Source organism: Sus scrofa, chromosome 4 (assembly GCF_054392235.1).
Source record: "Sus scrofa isolate SSC_HxYL_T2T_F1_AM1 chromosome 4, Sscrofa_HxYL_maternal_Yorkshire_Landrace_v2.0, whole genome shotgun sequence".
Lineage (NCBI taxonomy): Eukaryota > Metazoa > Chordata > Mammalia > Artiodactyla > Suidae > Sus > Sus scrofa.
Genome location: NC_139386.1, coordinates 99,080,231 through 99,097,780, shown reverse-complemented (window position 1 = coordinate 99,097,780; position 17,550 = coordinate 99,080,231). Strand labels below are relative to the sequence as shown.

Here is a 17,550-nt window from a genome sequence, read left to right as displayed (position 1 = left end):
GGCGCGGCTGCGCAGCGCTGGCCGGTTGTGCCAGCGCCCCTCCCCTCCAGTCTGTGTGGGCTGGGCGGGGTCCGTGGGAGCCACAGAGGATCCCCGACGCCGCTGCGGAGCGGTTGCAGGAGGACCCTGGTGAGGATGGCCTTTGGGTGTGGCTGGAGGGATAGGGCACGTGGGGTGGGGCAGGAGAGGGGGAGCAGTGAAAAATGAATAGACAAGGGGCGGGGTGGTAGCTGGACGATGGAGACAACTGCAGAGAGAATGGAAAGACATGCAGGTTCTCGGAGCTGGATGAAGGTGCACAGCTGCTGTGGGCTGGAGCCCGGGTTCTATGCGGGCCGACCTGCCAGGCTGCGTTGACATGCTGATGGCTGCTTCGTCCTTCCCCCCACGCCCGCCCCTTTCCTGCATTAACCAGCCAGACGCGCCTCCCCCTCTCATTTCAGAGCATCTGGGCGGGGCCTCTCGGCCCCTTCTGGGAGTGAGGGGCATTCTGGGGGCAGGGCCAGATTGCAGTAGAGTGGATCCCGGGGCCATTCTCAGCCTGGCCCCATCCTTTTACAAGCCCCTGCACCTCCAAGGAGACTGAGAACGCAGCCGCATTCTCTAACCCGTCCCGCCCCATTCCCAGGAGGTTACAGTCGACTCCACCTGCAAACACTGCAGCGGATGCTAATGGCCAGTTGATGTCTGTTTGCATCTCATCTAAATATTGTTTAAGGCGCCTTTCCAGGCCTGCTCCAGCCATCAGTCACCTCAGCGTCCTTCCTGCGGCCCGCACCCTCACTGCTGGTTTCACCATCCCTGTCTTCTAGGTCTGCGTCTGCTGTTGCCAGGTAGGTGGATGTGAGAGGCCTGAGCCTCCTCATTCTCTAGAGGCTACCCCGTCGCCGCCGGCACCATGCTGTCCCCTCAGAGGGCTTTACTCTGCAACCTCAACCACATCCACCTCCAGCATGTCTCTCTGGGCCTGCACTTGTCCCGCCGTCCGGAGCTACGAGAGGGGCCCTTGAGCACATCCCCTCCCCCAGGGGACACCGGGGGTAAGGAGAGCCGAGGGCCTTGCAGCGGGACCCTGGTGGACGCCAATTCCAACAGCCCAGCCGTGCCCTGCCGATGCTGCCAGGAGCACGGGCCAGGCCTAGAAAACCGGCAGGTCCCAGCACAGGAAGAAGAGGGGGCTGCCTCTCCCTCGGACCCAGGCTGCTCCTCCTCTCTCAGCTCCTGCTCAGATTTTAGCCCGGATGAGTCCCCCATCTCAGTCTACTCCAGGGAGCTCCCTGGCAATGAGGATGTCCACCCTCAGCCCAGCATCGTCCCCCTGGAGCAAGGCTCTCCACTGGCCTCCGCCGGCACAGGCGCTTGCTCTCCAGACAGCTTTTGTTGCTCTCCGGATTCCTGCTCCGGAACTTCCTCTCCAACCGGCCCTAGCCTGGACTCCAACTGCAATGCCCTGACCACCTGCCAGGACCTCCCTTCCCCAGGGCTAGAGGAAGAAGACGAGGGTGGGGAGCAGGACCTCTCTACCCCTGACCTCCCAGAAGGTGATGATGGGAAAATCGATGCTGGGAAAACTGAACCCAGTTGGAAAATCAACCCCATTTGGAAAATTGACACCGAGAACACAGAAGCTGGCTGGAAAATCACTGAGAACAATAACTCTGGTTGGAGAGTCAATGGGAATACTAACACTAATTGGAAAGCTGAACCTGGAAAATTCGACTCCGGTTGGAAAACTAACGCAGGAATAACTGATCTGGGCTCGAAAACAGATGCAGGGAAAATTGATGGGGGATGGAGAAGTGACGTCAGCGAGGAGCCGGTGCCCCACCGGACAATCACGTCCTTCCACGAGCTGGCCCAGAAGCGCAAACGGGGCCCAGGGCTGCCCCTGGTGCCGCAAGCCAAGAAAGACCGCAGTGACTGGCTCATTGTTTTCTCGCCGGACACGGAGCTGCCCCCCACAGGGTCGCTGGGGGGCTCCCCGGCACCTCCCCGGGAAGTCACCACCTTCAAGGAACTCCGGTCGCGAAACCGGGCCCCGCCCCCACCAGTCCCACCCCGAGACCCCCCTCCTGGCTGGGCCTTGGTCCCGCCCCGGCCCCCACCTCCACCGGTGCCTCCCCGGAGGAAGAAGAACCGACCTGGGTTGCAGCCCATAGCAGAGGGGCAGACCGAGGAGGGCAGGGCGGGCAGTCCCGCAGTTGGCGAGGAGGCCCCAGCCGCGAAGGAGCCCGAGGAGCCTGGCGCGCAAGCCGGCCTAGAGGGTAAGAGGCCGCGGGAGGCATCGAGAGAGGGCTGGGCTTCCACCTCGCCCACGCCTCCAAACCTTCCAACCCCGCCCCCGTCTCCCTTCCGTTCTGTGTCACCCATCCTCCCCGTCCCCTTCTACCAGGGAGCGCTCCGGGAAAGGGAAACTGGGTGGGTCCTTGGGTTACGGGACTAACTCTTTGCTCCCTCTTTCTCCCGCCCCTCCTTGCCTGGCTGCCCATTCCGCTGGCCTCCTTTCCCTCTGCACCTGCCCCGCCAATCCCGCCTGCAGCCAGTTACCCCCTGCTCCCTCAGCCCCTGGTTTTCCGGTTCTCGGCTGACGGGCGCCCCCTGTTGGAGGGTGGGGGCGCAGCCGCAGCTGGGTCTCTGCTCCTGGCCCCTCTGGCTGGCTGGCCTGGCTCTGGGCTGCGGTTATTGGGGGCGCCGAGTCCCCCAGAGGAGCAGCTACTGCCTGTCCGCCTGTCCCCGGTGGGCGCCTATTCGCCTCCGGCTCGGGGGGCCCTGCCCTGCCTCGCCAGCCCTGAGCTGGCACTGCTGCTGTCCCCGCTTTTTCCCAGAAGTAGCACCTTCCCCGCCGCGGCTTCCCCAACCCGCCAGGTACCCGCCCCCCCGCTGCCACCGCCACCTCGTCCGCCGAAGGCCCCTCGCTGGACCAGGAGCCCACCGCCTCCGCCCAGGCTACGTAAGATGGACCCGGGCCAGCCCTGCGAGCCACGCCTCCAGCAGGGCTGCCCCACCCACTCCAAAGCCCCACCCACCCTCACCCAGATCTCTGCTTTAGTTTTTTCCGGGGTAACCCGGCTGGGTGTCGCCCTTCAACCTGGGCGGATTCCAAGTTCATTGGTCCTGGGGAGTCTGGCCCTGCTGGCTCCCTGTGCTGGGCGAAGGTTGCTGCTCTCCCCCGCTGCGTGGCCTGGCCCCTCTCCCCCTAGGCCCGGGCATAGTGGACGCGGGCTTCGCCAGCTTCCGTACTCAGTTTAAGGGGGTCCCAGCAAGTTCATTGTTAGGAACCTTGGGTTCCAGTGGAATTCCCTGGCCAGGGGAGTACCAGCCTGACCCCCACCTTATTCGGGAAGGGTGGAGGGTGAAGTTCGCGGAGCTTATAAGGCCAAAGGGGTTCTGGTCACTCTTTTCCCCTCGGGGCCAGCCCTCCGGCGAGATGCTGGCGCAGGACCCGGGTTTCCCCTTTCCGGCGCCTTCTGGTCTCCCAATCCTTGGGTCTCCTCTCCTTCTGTCTCTCCTCCCATTCCCGTCTGTCTGTCTTTTCATTGGTCCAGGCTCCCCACGTGCTCCCTGGGTCCCCGCGGGCCTGACCGGGGCCTGGGCGGCGGGCACAGGGCTGCGCCTCCCTTCCCTGGCCCTGTCATCTCCCGCCTCACGGGCCCAGCCTGGCAGGCGGGAGGTGAGCGTGGCTGTCCCATTCCCGGACTTCCGGGATCGAGGAGGTGGGAGCTGAGCCGAGAGGAAGGGAAATGGGAACCGGGAGGCGGGGAGCAGGGTGGCAGTACTGAGAGAGGTGCAGGATTTCACTCTGCGAGCCCAGGTGGAGCTGCCTCGGGCTCCGCCCGGTCCTGCGCCCCCTTTCCCAAGACCTCAGGGGCAAGGACGCTGCAGATCTGCAGGAGGTGACCCAGGCAGAAGCCTGGAGCCCTTGGGGTAACCCCCGGTAAGTGTCACTGCATTCTTCTTTCCTCACCCCAGTCCGTAGTTCCTGGTCATTCGCCGGTGTCCCCGGGGCCCAGCGACTGTGGATGGCAGAAGCCCAGAGTGGGACTGGCCAGCTGCAGGAGCAGAAAAAAGGTAGGATGCCCTGACTTTTGACCCCTGGCTTGGGAATCAACTTCTCCTCACTTAAGTCTTCCCTCTCTCAGGGTCAAATGTCATAAACCCGCCTCTTACCATCCCTCGGGGTTGCCTGGGGAGAGCAGGGGTCTTTGATGCTTTGTCCCTTCCCCCGACCCAGGTCTCCTGATAGCTGTCAGTGCTTCAGTGGATAAAATCATCTCGCACTTTGGGGCCGCCCGGAACTTGGTTCAGAAGGTGAAGGTGTCTGTGGGGAAGGGGTGGAGGTTGGGGGTGGGGGATGGATGTAGGTCTGAGGGCATAGGAGCAATTGGCGGGGAGAAGGTATCTCTAGACCCCTTGCCCATTGTGCTGCCTCCAGGCCCAGTTGGGGGACAGCCGTCTGAGCCCAGATGTGGGGCACCTGGTGCTGACTACCCTCTGTCCAGCTCTCCATGCCCTGGTGGCCGATGGGCTGAAGCCTTTCCAGAAGGACCTCATCACTGGGCAGCGTAGGAGCAGCCCCTGGAGCGTGGTGGAGGCCTCTGTGAAGCCAGGTGAAGCGGGAGGATGTGGGACAGGGCAGAGGGCAGGGCTTGGGGCCTGGCTGACAGTGTCGTGTGTCCTCAGCCTCCAGCACCCGTTCCCTGGGGACACTGTACAGCCAGGTCAGCCGCCTGGCCCCGCTGAGAAGCAGCCGGAGCCGCTTCCATGCCTTCATCCTGGGCCTCCTCAAGTGAGTGGCCGCCTTCCTGGCACCCCTCCCATAGCCTGGGGACTGCAGGGGTGTCATGAGTGGGACCTATGGTGGATCCTTGTGTCTTCAGAGAAGGCCTGCTTTCAATCTCCTCTCCCATCCTGTACCCACAGGGGGCTGGAGTCCTCCCCGCCCCTGAACTTCTCCCTCCTCTCTCCCCAGCACGAAGCAGCTGGAGGTGTGGTTTTCCAGTCTCCAGGAAGATGCAGGTCAGAGGCTCAAGGCCCACAGGGTGGGGTTGCTGGGCTGGGTGGGTGGGAGGGAAAGGGATCTGTTCTGTGAGTTCCTCCGATGCTAGAATGATCTTATTACTGTTCTACTTTAACCTCTTACAGGGAGTCAGTCCCCTTACCCATAGGAGGAACCACCCACATGCTCACTGTAACCTCCAAAGCCTGGGTTATCTGGCCTCTGCCTTCTTCCCCCGCCTTCAGGGCTGGGGCATTCCCTGGTCCTGGGACAGTCTCCTTTCCTTATCGTCCTGCCCCAGGCCCTCCTTTTGCTGTCCTTCCACCCAGAGCTGGGCTCCCTGCCCCTTGTGCCTCTTCCTTAACTTTCATTCATCCTTTGGGTCCTTCTTCAGTGAGGCTCCACCCCCACCAGAGTCTAGACTAACTTACCCCTACCCGGCAACCTGTGGGGTTGCTCCCACGGCCCTCAAGTCCTCCTTTTTGTTGCTTATGTATCTGCCACCACAGGTTCTAGGTGTGTCTCCCTCTCCGGGCTGTCTGCAGGGGTAGGGATGTGGCAGCCCTGCACCCCCTGCCCCCCTGTCCCAGCATAGAGTAAGGCTTGCGGGGGAGGTCTGCTGATGGGTGGGTTGATGCAGGGAGGCCTCTGGGACAAGGGGCTGATGTTAGCCTGCTTTCCCCAGGCCTGCTGTCCCTCCTGTACCTGCCCACCGGATTCTTCTCCCTGGCCCGGAGTGGCTGCCCCTCCTTATCCACAGAGCTGCTACTCCTGCTGCAGCCACTGTCGGTGCTCACCTTCCACCTGGATCTGCTCTTTGAGCACCATCACCACCTGCCCCTGGGCCCGCCTCAGGCCCCTGCCCCCTCAAGTTCGCCCCCAGCCTTGCAGCAGACTGTGCAAGCCATGCTGCACTGGGGGGGTCGGCTGGCGCAGAGCCTCAAGGGGGCTTCCGGGCAGACCCCTCCAGGGCCTTCAGCCCCCTCAAGCCCTCCCACCCCAGGCAGCTGGTGGGAGCAGCTGACCCAGGCCTCCCGGGTCTACGCCTCTGGTGGCACCGAGGGCTTCCCTCTTCCCCGGTGGGGATCCAGGCGTCACGGGACTGCAGCCGAGGTTGCACAGGAGAGGTCCCTGCCCACAGAGGAAGCAACACCAGGCAGAGGCGTATGGCTGGGGAGACTCTTTGGAGTGCCTGGGGGCCTCGCAGAAACTGAGAGTGGAGCCCCCAAATCCAGGTAATGGAGTCCCTGGTCCCCTCCATGATCTCTGACCCCCCTCAGAGCCCCCTGTCATCCCAATTTAAAACTTGATGGGACAATCTACTTTTCTACAGCTATGAGCTAAAAATGGTTTCTTTTTTTTTTTTTAAACTTTTTTTTTTGGTCTTTTTGCCATTTCTTGGGCCCCTCCCATGGCATATGGAGGTTCCCAGGCTAGGGGTCCAATTGGAGCTGTAGCTGCCGGCCTACACCAGAGCCACAGCAACGCAGGATCCGAGCCGCGTCTGCAATCTACACCACAGCTCACGGCAACGCCGGATCGTCAACCCACTGAGCAAGGGCAGGGACTGAAACCGCAACCTCATGGTTCCTAGTCGGATTCGTTAACCACTGTGCCACAACAGGAACTTCTTTTCTTTCTTTCTTTCTTTCTTTCTTTTCTTTTCTTTTCTTTTCTTTTCCTTCCTTCCTTCCTTCCTTCCTTCCTTTCTTTCTTTCTTTTCTTTCTTTCTTTCTCTCTTTCTTTCTTTCTTTCTCTCTTTCATTTCTTTCTCTCTTTCTCTCTCTCTCTCTCTTTCTCTTTCTCTCTCTCTTCTCTCTTTTCTTTCCTTTCTTCCTCCCTCCCTCCATCCTCCCCTCTCTTCTTCCTTCCTTCCTTTCTTTCTTTCTTTTCTTTCTTTCTGCCATTTCTAGGGCTGCTCCCGTAGCTTACGGAGGTTCCCAGGCTAGGGGTCAAATTGGAGCCTACTACGCCACAGCCACTCAGGATCTGAGCTGTGTCTGCAACCTACACCACAGCTCATGGCAATGCCCGATCCTTAACCCACTGAGCAAGGCAAAGGATGGAGCCTGTGTCCTCATGGATGTTAGTTGGATTGTTTCCGCTATGCCACAATGGGAACTCCCAATGGTTACATCCTTAAGTGGTGAAGTTTTAAAAGTTATATAACTACATACAGAATGTCTATTTTGCCTCTTGGCCCTCAAAGCCCAAAATATTTACTTTCTGGCCCATTAGAAAAAAAGGAGAAAAAAAAAAATTTCTGACTCCTGCTCTCGGGTTTGACCACTGGTGGCTCTTTCCTGGCTTCAGGTGCTCTAGCGACCCTTTGGATTTCTCGAAGCCTGCTAGTTGCACAGGTCCCTTTATGGCTTTTGGTGTTATAGCCCTTTGTTGTCACCTCCCTAATTACCCTAAAGATAACTGTATGCCACAACTGCCACTCTGCCCTCAGCAGTGACACACTCCTGACCTCTTTGGAACCAGTCAGGTCCCTTAGCCTCTTCCTCCCTCCCTGGGGACTTGGGATCTTCTTCTGGAGATGGGGTGACCTGTGACCCTGTATCCTTTCCTCCAGGAGACCATCCAGCTGGCTGCCCCCGACAGTGAGTATGTTGGCTCTGATGAAGTGGGGGGCACCTCCCGAGACCCATTCTTCTCCAGAGGAGCTTAAGGCCTCAGCACCCAGCATGGCGCAGACCCATAGGTAAGGGTTGGGGGAAGCGCTGGTGTGCATGTGTGTTACCTATGTGTGTTTTCCTGTCTTCGCAGAGTGGATGGAAGGTGGCGTAAAAGGCCTGGGGCTATAAAGTCAGACAGTGCTTGGTTTGCGTTACATCTTTGCTGTTTATTATTGGTGTGACACTAATTTCTCTGAAACTTAGTTTCTTTCTCTGTTAAAAGAGGATAACTTAGGAATTCCCTTGTGGCGTAGCGGGTTAAGGAACTGGTGTTGTCACTGGGTCGCTGCTTGGGTCGCTGCTATGGTGTGGGTTCGATCCCTGGCCTGGGAACTTCTGCGTGCTACTGGCTTGGCCAACAAAAAAGAGGATGATCGATATTTTGGTTGTGGTTATTGGTTATTGTTAAGACTAAACAATAATTTAGTAATTATGAAGTTACTTAGAAATTACATAAATAACAATTTGTATAGTTTCATAAAAGCATTTGACACACAGAAAGTATCCAGTTAGTGGTAACTTTTACTACTATATGTATATAAGAATGTACCCACTTGTGTCACTGGGGAACTGTGCTTCCCTTTAGTGGGAACTTCTAATTTGGCACCAGGAGCTGCATTGACTTCAGGGTCTGGCTTCTCTTGGGTTCTCTCAATCCATTGAATTAGGCTTCTTGATTTTTCTGTTCAAGTACTTTTCAGATACTTACTATGTGCTAAGCATGATGCTGGGCGAGGGAAAAGAAAGGAAAACCTGTTGGAGACTCTGCCCTTAAGGAGCTTGTAGTCCAGTGTGGATATCAATGAATAAACAAGCAGTTACAGGGAGCTCCTGTCATGGTGCAGTGGAAACGAATCTGACTAGTATCCATGAGGTTGTGGGTTCCATCCCTGGCCTCGCTCAGTGGGTTAAGGATCCGGCGTTGCTGTGAGCTGTGGTGTAGGCTGGCAATTGTAGCTTCTATTCGACCCCTAGCCTGGGAACCTCCGGATTCTGCGGGTGCAGCCCTAAAAATACAAAAAACAAACAAACAAAAAACCAAACCAACAAGCAGTTACATTTCTGTGTGATAAATACTCTAGGAAAGGAAGACCCGAGTCCTTTAGGGCCAATAGACAGGGCTTCCTCCCCAGGGTGGGGACTCAGGGAAGGTGCGGCATGTGCATCTGGCAGAAGGAATAGGGTGCAAAGGTGGAGAGGCCCTTTGTGGTGGTGAGTGAGGAACTATTAGTACGTGATTAGTTGTGGCTGGAGTGGAGGATGCTGGCAGCAGGGATGGGGAGGTTGGAGGCTTCATTAAGGCCAGTTAAGGAACCTGGACATCACTCTGAGGCAGTGGGAGCTGTTGAAGGGTCTTAAGCCTGGGGATGAGATGCTTGCTTATATTTTAGAAGGATCTCTGACTGATGTCTGGAGAATGGAGCTGGAGAGGCCAGTCAAGATTCAGGCAGACTAGGTGGATTAGATGCAGTGGTCCAGAGAAAGGACAGAGGCCTAAACTAGGTTAACAGCTGTGGAACTGAAGAGACAGATCAATGGGGTAGTGGAAGATACAAACACCAAACAGGTTTTTTGTTTTTTTTTTTTTTTTTCCTTCAAATAGTAAGTGGAGAAATCAAATCTTTTTTTTTTTTTTTTTTTTGTCTTTTTGTTGTTGTTGCTATTTCTTGGGCCGCTCCCGCGGCATATGGAGGTTCCCAGGCTAGGGGTTGAATCGGAGCTGTAGCCACCGGCCTATGCCAGAGACACAGCAACGCGGGATCCGAGCCGTGCCTGCAACCTACACCACAGCTCACGGCAATGCCAGATCGTTAACCCACTGAGCAAGGTCAGGGACCGAACCCGCAACCTCATGGTTCCTAGTCGGATTCGTTAACCACTGCGCCACGACGGGAACTCCCCAAACAGGTTTTGGTGATGAAGTGGATGTAGAGACTGAGACACTCTGTTTTTTTGCCAAGAGCAACTAACTGGACGGAAGGTGGTGCTGTTTACAACAGGGGACACGGGAGGAGGGACTGGTTTGGAGGGTTGCCATTTAGTTTGCATATGTTGAACTTGAAGCAAAGAAGAATGGTGCAAATCATGTCAAATAAGCAGCTTAAGAGTAGGTTTGGCGCTCAGGAGAGGGCGGGGGCCCTAAATACAATCACCATGTTGGTAGACGGTCCCCATGTCTCTTCCAGAGTCCTGTCAGTGTCCACTGAGCTGAACCAATAGGGACACAGCACACAGAGGGAAGGGGAGGGTGGGACAGCTGGGCACCCCTGCCTTACTTCATCCCAGCATCTCCTCCCCGCTCCTCACAGGGCGGTCCGGGCTCTCTGTGACCACACTGCTGCGGGACCTGACCAGCTGAGCTTCCGGCGTGGGGAAGTGCTGCGTGTCATCGCCACTGTGGATGAGGACTGGCTCCGCTGTGGAAGGGACGGAGTGGAGGGGCTAGTGCCTGTGGGGTACACATCCCTTGTTCTCTAGGCCCAGGACCTTTTCCTTTCCTGCAACTCTCTCCTTCCTGTCACCTGGGAATGGAATGAACACTCACCCACGTAATCTGATCATCCCTGAAGCACTTTCCCCGTCTGCAAAATGACACTTTCCTCCCACGTCCATTTCTGCCGTGTAAAATAAACTTTCCTTCTTCCCTCCCATGCCCATTTATAATGTGAAATCTGCTCTTCTTCCAAATATATAAAAAGGAATTTCCCTCCATGCAATCTTTCCTCTTTCCAGTATGCATAAGGGAATCTCTCTCTTCCTATCTGCAAAATGGAACTCTAACCTTCCTCTATCTTCTTCATCTGTAAGTAGACTATGCCAGTACCGTATATGCCTCAGTCCCAAGACCAGAAGGGCCTCTAGTCTTCTTCCTGCGTATGGAAACTTCCCCCACTTCACCCACCCCATGTTGCCTGTATTTATGATGTACTCATGCTATACTAGGTGCTGAAGTTTGGACACCCCTGGTGGGTGGGCCTGTGGTGTTGGTCTGCCTCTTTCCTCCTTTGTCCCAATAAAGAATGGGAGTTGAGTGTGTCTGTCACTGTTGGTTTCAGGATACAGGCCGTAGGGGAGGGAGGGAGGGAGAGAGGGAGGGAGGCCCTCTAAGGGGGAGCCCAAGGGAGATGCTTCCTTCTTAACCCAGGTCCAGTTCTTATTGTTGCCTGAGGAATTGCGAAGTAACTCCTGATTGTGCCAGACTCTCAGAAGTGCCTCTCTGGTTTGAGACTGGATTTCCTTACGTGGTGAGACTGATGTGGTAGGAGGCCGAGTAGATACGGGAAAGTTGGAAGACTTAGTCCTTAAAATTATAGGCATCAGATTTATATCAGAGGTGATGGGAAGGATTAAAGGATTTAAAGAAGGGACACATTAAAAAAAAATTTTTTTTATGGCCACATCTGGGGCATATGGAAGTTCCCAGGTCAGGGATTGAATCTGAGTCGCAGTTTTGACCTAGGCCACAGCTATGGCAACGCCGGGTCCTTAACATACTTGCCAGCCTGGGAACTGAACCACCATCTCTGCAGCGACCTGAGCTGCTGCAGTCAGATTCTTTTTTTTTTTTTTTTTTTTGGTCTTTTTGCTATTTCTTGGGCCGTTCCCACGGCATATGGAGGTTCCCAGGCTAGGGGTCAAACGGGAGCTGTAGCCGCCGGCCTACACCAGAGCCACAGCAACTCGGGATCTGAGCTGCGTCTGCAACCCACACCACAGGCTCATGGCAATGCTGGATCGTCAACTCACTGAGCAAGAGCAGGGACTGAACCCGAAACCTCATCGTTCCTAGTCGGATTTGTTAACCACTGCGCCATGTTGGAACTCCTGCAGTCGGATTCTTAACCCATTGTGCTACAGTGGGAACTCCAAGAAGGGACACATTTTTTTTTTTCTTTTTAAGGGCCGTACCCATGGCATATGGAGGTTCCCAGGCTAGGGATCGAATCGGAGCTAGCTATAACTGCTGGCCTACACCACAGCCACAGCAACTTGGGATCCAAGCTGCATCTGTGACCTACACCACAGTTCACAGCAACGCCGGATCCTTAACCCACTAAGGCCAGGGGTTGAACCCGCAACCTCATGGTTCCTAGTCAGATTCCTTTCCACTGTGCCACGATGGGAACTCGAGGGACACATTTTTTTTCTTAATATCACCATATGGGGATATAATTTTAGAAAGCATAGTAACTTGGCATTTATTACTTTGTTAAGAGTTAATGAGTTTCCTTCCAGTCTTCTGAAATGAGAATAACTAAATGCTCTACAGCTTTGAGAATGGGACTGGAAATCACTATGATTGCCTAGAGGAGAATCACTGAAAGGATGTAAGAATAGAAAGCTATAATCATATCCAGGCAACAGGAAAGTTAGGAGGAAGCTGAGAACTATGAGGTGAAACACAGGGAAAAGAAATCTAAGTTTTCTTTCATCTTTGAAAGTTAAAACAGGCTGGTGTTGGGAGAAGGGACTTGAGAAGATAAAAATCTTCAAAGCTTTGGAAGTGCTCAGGGGCAGGGTTGGTTAAACGCAAATGTCTCCTACTTTTGCCATTTTCTAAGATTTTATGTTCCCTATTCCTGGTCAATATATGTTACTCACCTGCTCCTTGCTTTAATTTTGCTTTTTGTGTTTGGCAGCCTGCTCCATTTTTAGACCTCAGTTTGCATTGCAGGTATTTTCTAGGGCGTTGTTTCTCAAACTGTCCCACAGCCTCTGGGAATTCCTAGCTATATTCTAAAGAGTGGGAATACTCAAGTATACAAAGTTTCTTCAATTGCAAGTTACTACTGCAAAAGAAGTTTTGTAACGTAGTATAAAAATAAAAGGGAGATATGGAAGGCTATGACTTTGGGACCAACAGTTCTTTCTTTTTAAATTTTGTGACCATGCCTATGGCATGTGGAAGTTCCCTGGCCAGGGATTGAATACAAGCCACAGCTGTGGCAATGCCAGCTCCTTTTAACCCACTGTTCGAGGCTGGGGGCTGAACCTGTGCCTCTGCAGTGACCTGAGCCGCTGCAGAATTCTTAACCCATTGCACCACGGTGGGGTTAAGCTTCTGAGCAATTACATTCTAGCTGAACTCAAAGCCTAAATGGCTGACTCATATCTGTCTCTTTCTCTTTTCCTTCTGGCACCCCTATCATAGGATGTTGGTGCGTTTAACATTGTCCCAGAGTTCCCTTAGACTGTCTTCATTTCTCTTCAATCTTTTTTCTTTCTGTTTCGCATCAGTGATTTCCACTAGTCTGTCCTTCACCTCGCTTATTCGTTCTCCTGCCTCCTGTATTCTGTTGGTTGCTTCTAATGATTTTTTTGTTACTGTATTTTGTATCTCTGCTTAAGTTTTAAATCTTGTATTTCTTTGCTCAATGTTTGCTGTAAATTATCAATCCTTACCTCCAGTTTATTTCCAGTGTGTTGCATTATCTTCACTATTATCAGTCTTAAGTCTTTTTCCTGGAGGCTGATAATCTTCAGATCATTTAGCTGTTTTTCTGTTTTTCTTCTTTTCTTGCTCCCTTATCTGAGTTATAGTTCTCTGCCTTTTCATTTTTATAGGTTTTTGGTGTGGTCTCCTTTTTGCAGACAATAGATGTCTGCCCCCATTGTGGCTGAAGTTGGTACCGGCTTGCTGCAGGCTTCCTGATGGGAGGGACTAGTGCCTGCCCACTGGTAGGTGGGGCTGATTCTTATCCCTCTGGTGGGTGGGGCTTTGTCTCAGGGTGAGATTGGAAGTGGCTGTGTCTGGGGGGGTCTCTAGGCAGCCAGTTAACTGCTGGGTGGGGCTGTGATCCTCACCTAGATTATTGTCTGGCCTGGGGTCTCAGCCCTGAAGGGTGGGGCCAGATTTTCCCCAAATGGCCACCTTTAGAGGGACACAGGCTGATGAATATTCCAGAGAACTTTGCCTACAATGTCCTTCCCCCACATAGAGCTATAGTCACCCCGTTTTCCCAGGAGATCCTCCAAGAACTGCAGTCAGGTCCCAGATTCCTATGGAGTCTTTGCTTCGCCACGGGACCCAGTGCACATGAAAGCCTGTGTGTGTCTTTCAAGAATGGGGTCTCTGTTTGCGCCCCAGTCCGGTGGAGCTCCTGTGCACAAGCCCAACTGGCCTTCAATGCCAGATACTCCAGGGGTGCTTTCTCCCAATGTCAGCTCTCTAGGCGTGGGGACCTGATGTGGGGCTCAGAACTCTCACTCCCATAGGTGACTCTCTGTGATAATAGTTACTTTCCCGTCTGTGGGCTGCCCACCTGGTGGGTTATGGAGTTGCTTACCTCACATTAATCGCCGGTCCTACTGTCTTGATGTGGCCTCCTCTTTGTCTTCTGGATAGGATATCTTCTTTGAAAGTTTCAAGTCCATCTGGTTGAAGGTTGTTCATCATTTGTTTGTAATTCTGTTGTTTTTATGAGAGGTGACTCCAGTGCTTCTAGTCTGCACTTAATCTCTCTTATCTTAATCTCATCCTGTCTGATTTACATCTGGCACAAAATTTTGTTAGGTCTTTCAGTGTTGGCAGGAATGGATTTATGCTAGTGATCTTAGTAGGATCAGGCTTTGGCTCCCTCTGACACTTTCCTATTTGTGGATCAACATAAAGATTCTGGAGTTCTGGCTCCAGCACTAGTTACTAGGTGATATCTGGTAAGTTACTTAATTTTCCTGAGCTGCTGTTTTGCTTCTACAAAATGGGAATAATAACTACAGGGGGCTATTATGAGGATTAACTAACAAGCTCCAAGATCGTTAGGCAAGTTACTTGGACCTTTCTGTTGCTTCAGTTTTCTTATCTATAAAATTGGGTTTTGGTATTGACCTAAAGGGCTGTTGTGAAGAACAATATAAATAAATGAATACATGCAGACTGCTTACAATTGGAAATGGTCTAACATAGTGGCCTAGAAAAGGTAGCCTAAAGTTACTGTCAACCTTGGAGGCTGTTAATGAGTATTAGATGATGTCTATGTGTTGCAAAGGATAGAAGGTGTAGATGATTATTATTTACACTGACTGGTTAGGGCTCGGCCCAGGCCAAAAAGATGGTAGTATTGAGGAAATGGCTTTATCCAATAGTCAACACTGGTGAGTATGCCCAGGTAGGGCCCAGGATGGTGCTGATGTGGTTTTAAATCTATCACTTTGGAAAGAGGAATGGAGAAGAGCGAAGACCCCGGAAGATAAACAGAAGATAGGACAGGGGAAAAAAAATACCAAGCTCACCACTCCACAGTTAGGAAAAGTTTTTGCCATTTAATACTAGACTTTCAAGGATTGAGATGCAAGCTTTTTATGCAATTACATCCAATGTTAAAATTGGTAATACATAATTTACAAAGATTAACATCAAAACAATCATCTATTTAGATATGCTTTTGTAAAAAGGAAATATATTAGCAGCATTTATATTTTCCGCAATCACACAGCCTACAGACATGCAGACTAACTCTGTATCTATTTGCAGTGATGTAGTGCTTTGCCCCGCATTTCAAACACCAAAACCCGCCTGGCAGCTAGGGGGTTCTTTTTATTTCGTTATTATAAAATAACTGAAAAATAAAAAAAGGCATTAATTTCTACACCAGTAAGAAAAAACAAGTTTTTGCACTTACCTAACATTTGATTGTCTAAAAAACATTTCAGTTTTTAGTCTTTCAACAAAAGAAAGATAAAATGACAGAGCGTAGTGTCTTTTGCTTCTGTTCTCCCATTTTACAAAGATTTTTTTCTTTTTTTTGTCTTTTCTAAAATTTTAGTGTTTAACACTATTAAAGGAAATATTGAATTTTAATCTCTTTCTTGTCATTTTCCTGCTTTGACTAAAAGGAGACTGAGACCCCCAAAGTGCCCCTATTCCCACCTCCCTCCCACCCAGCTCCCTGCAATGAAAACCAAAAGAAACCACTCAAACGGGCTTGGACATGCGATTTTTCCAGCTCCACACGTGAGTATCTTATACCCAGGTCTCTTAGTAATGTACAGTGCTTCTCTACAGTAAGAAAATACTCCAAACTATTTTCTTAATTCTCTTTTTTCTTTAATAAAATATTTATTCTGCTTTTTCTCTGCTCAAGGGGATCTTTGGCACCCCCCCGTCTCTTTTGTTTTATTTTGTTTTTTTCCTCAAGATTGACACAGAAAGGAGAAAAAGAAAGATTCAATGGAATGGAAGGTGGTCAATGTTTCTACCTAAATAAGTCAGAGCGTCGTCATCATAAGAGGAAATGTACAATTAGGACAGCGTTGGTCCAATATTAGAGAAAAGTAATGGGGAAATGTTTACTATTGTATTGCTTACTAATCACGCAGCAGATATATATATATATATACATACATATATATATACACACACAACTTGGCACATTTAAAAACCATCTTTTCTCTTATAAGAACATCTAAAACGTATATGCATATGTATGTCTGAGAAGACAAAGCAAAGCTTTTTAAATTTTATTTTTAAAGAGACAGTATTGTCTGGTAACTTCTGGTCAAGAGGATGGGAAGGAGACACCCTGGATATCCCTCCCAATGGTGATGTCATCAGGAAGGTGGAGGAAAGATGGGACTAGGGGTAGGGAGAACGCACTGTCTCTTTAAGAGAGGGACATTGAAAACTGTACAAGTAAAACAAGAAGTAGTGTTTTCAATTGATAATCTACACTCACAACAAATACTCTGATAGGTGAATACTGCTCAACAGTTTATGTAGTGACTTTTGTTGGAGGGTGGTTAGAGTTCATTTTTATGTAGGTTTTAAAATGATTTTATTTTGAAATGAATCTCCATTCGCACAGCACAGCAGACACACAAGAACCACAGCGCATAAATAGCACGTGTGCTGGCGGGGGCCTGGCCTTCTCATTAGGAAAGAGTATGTTCGGCAGGTTATGAAGGTTAAAACAAAAATAATTACAATAAGTACTGTGCCCTTCTGACCCCATGGGGGCCTTCCCTATTCCATGATTCTATTTTGGGGAGGAGAGGTAGGGAGAGGGGCAGCAGTGGCAAGTGCTTTGAGTTGTCAGCTCACATTTTACTTTGACCTGGTTGGGCAAGAAAGGAGAGAGAAACTTCTCCTAGTCAGGGATCCGGAAAGAGGCTCCAGCTACTCTTTCTGTCTTAGGTGTCTGGGGTAGCTCTTGGAGCCTATAAGGAACAGACAGGAGAGGCGTGGGGATTCTGGCCCTATCCCTTTGGGGTCTGAATTATACCTGGGTATAGGAAGCAGCTTCTTAGCAGTGTCTGCAGAATCAGAGGATGACACAGAAAGACCCAAGCTGGGGGGAGGGGCAAGTGCTGTAAAGTACCAAAAGATTCTGGTCATCCCCACTGTGCTCTGCCCTCCACCCTACATTATTAACCCTCAGGGTGAAGCAATGGAGAGGAAAACAAGTTAAACTGAACTGTGTTAGACAGATCCCCTTCCTCCTCCTCTCCACTAGCTCCAAGGTTTACTAAGTACCTAATGTCAACGACATGGCCCCATTCCCCTGCTGGACGGACCCTTCCCACCCCTGTCTATACTCAGAGAACAGGAGGCAGGACTGTTAGCTCCACTGGATCCCAAATGCTTGAGGTTCTCATTCTGAGGTTCACTTCCGAAAGCTGTTTTCTGGGATAAACAAAGTACGCCTTCGAAGTTTCCTGCCTGATCCTTCCTCCAGCAAGTAGGTCACATCGATGGCTGAAAACAGAACCAAGGAGGCTCATCAAATACTACTCTTCCACTCCTTATTCCAGATTTGAGCTCTCAGATCACAGTTCAATGGTTCCTTTTCTTTCTTTTTTTTTTTTTGGTCTTTTTTTTTTTGACTTTTCTAGGGCCACTCCTGCGGCATATGGAGGTTCCCAGGCTAGGGATCA

At 51.5% G+C, this 17,550-nt stretch overlaps 2 protein-coding genes across 30 annotated transcripts in view; one reads left to right on the top strand and one right to left on the bottom strand.

Annotated features, from left to right (window-relative positions):
* The first annotated feature begins 82 nt into the window (after positions 1 to 82).
* Positions 83 to 10,708, top strand: RUSC1 (RUN and SH3 domain containing 1). 13 transcript variants are annotated; one of them, XR_014844079.1, is made up of 12 exons: positions 83 to 129; positions 813 to 2,264; positions 2,540 to 2,950; positions 3,546 to 3,670; positions 3,970 to 4,068; positions 4,232 to 4,308; positions 4,433 to 4,607; positions 4,681 to 4,786; positions 4,970 to 5,016; positions 5,682 to 6,231; positions 7,575 to 7,703; positions 9,987 to 10,708. XR_014844079.1 is itself a non-coding variant. In XM_013997004.3 (12 exons), the coding sequence occupies exons 2-12, from the start codon at positions 899 to 901 to the stop codon at positions 10,153 to 10,155; spliced, it is 3,297 nt and encodes a 1,098-aa protein (XP_013852458.1). In that variant the 5' UTR covers positions 83 to 129; positions 813 to 898; the 3' UTR covers positions 10,156 to 10,708. The 13 variants fall into 13 exon arrangements, 11 of the variants coding, with proteins under 11 accessions (XP_013852458.1, XP_013852457.1, XP_013852462.1 ...); XR_014844080.1 differs by having other exon boundaries at positions 4,232 to 4,314; XM_013997004.3 differs by having other exon boundaries at positions 3,546 to 3,713.
* Positions 10,709 to 14,920: 4,212 nt separating this feature from the next.
* ASH1L (ASH1 like histone lysine methyltransferase) overlaps positions 14,921 to 17,550 on the bottom strand; it is a 189,247-nt gene continuing 186,617 nt past the window's right edge. For all 17 annotated transcript variants that reach the window (XM_085022729.1, XM_013997002.3, XM_085022730.1 and 14 more), the window contains one exon: positions 14,921 to 17,371. In XM_085022729.1, coding sequence (XP_084878855.1) covers positions 17,280 to 17,371 — 92 coding nt within the window. In that variant the 3' untranslated portion in view covers positions 14,921 to 17,279. The remainder of the gene's footprint in view (positions 17,372 to 17,550) is intronic.

What these genes read in the sequence shown, in the direction of transcription:
- RUSC1 (XM_013997003.3), top strand. Translation starts at nt 899, where the DNA reads ATGCTGTCCCCTCAGAGGGCTTTACTCTGCAACCTCAACCACATCCAC. An exon ending in CGCGCAAGCCGGCCTAGAGG is followed by an intron (nt 2,265 to 2,539) that starts GTAAGAGGCCGC and finishes TCCCGCCTGCAG; the next exon opens with CCAGTTACCCCCTGCTCCCT. An exon ending in GCTGCAGGAGCAGAAAAAAG is followed by an intron (nt 4,069 to 4,231) that starts GTAGGATGCCCT and finishes CCCCCGACCCAG; the next exon opens with GTCTCCTGATAGCTGTCAGT.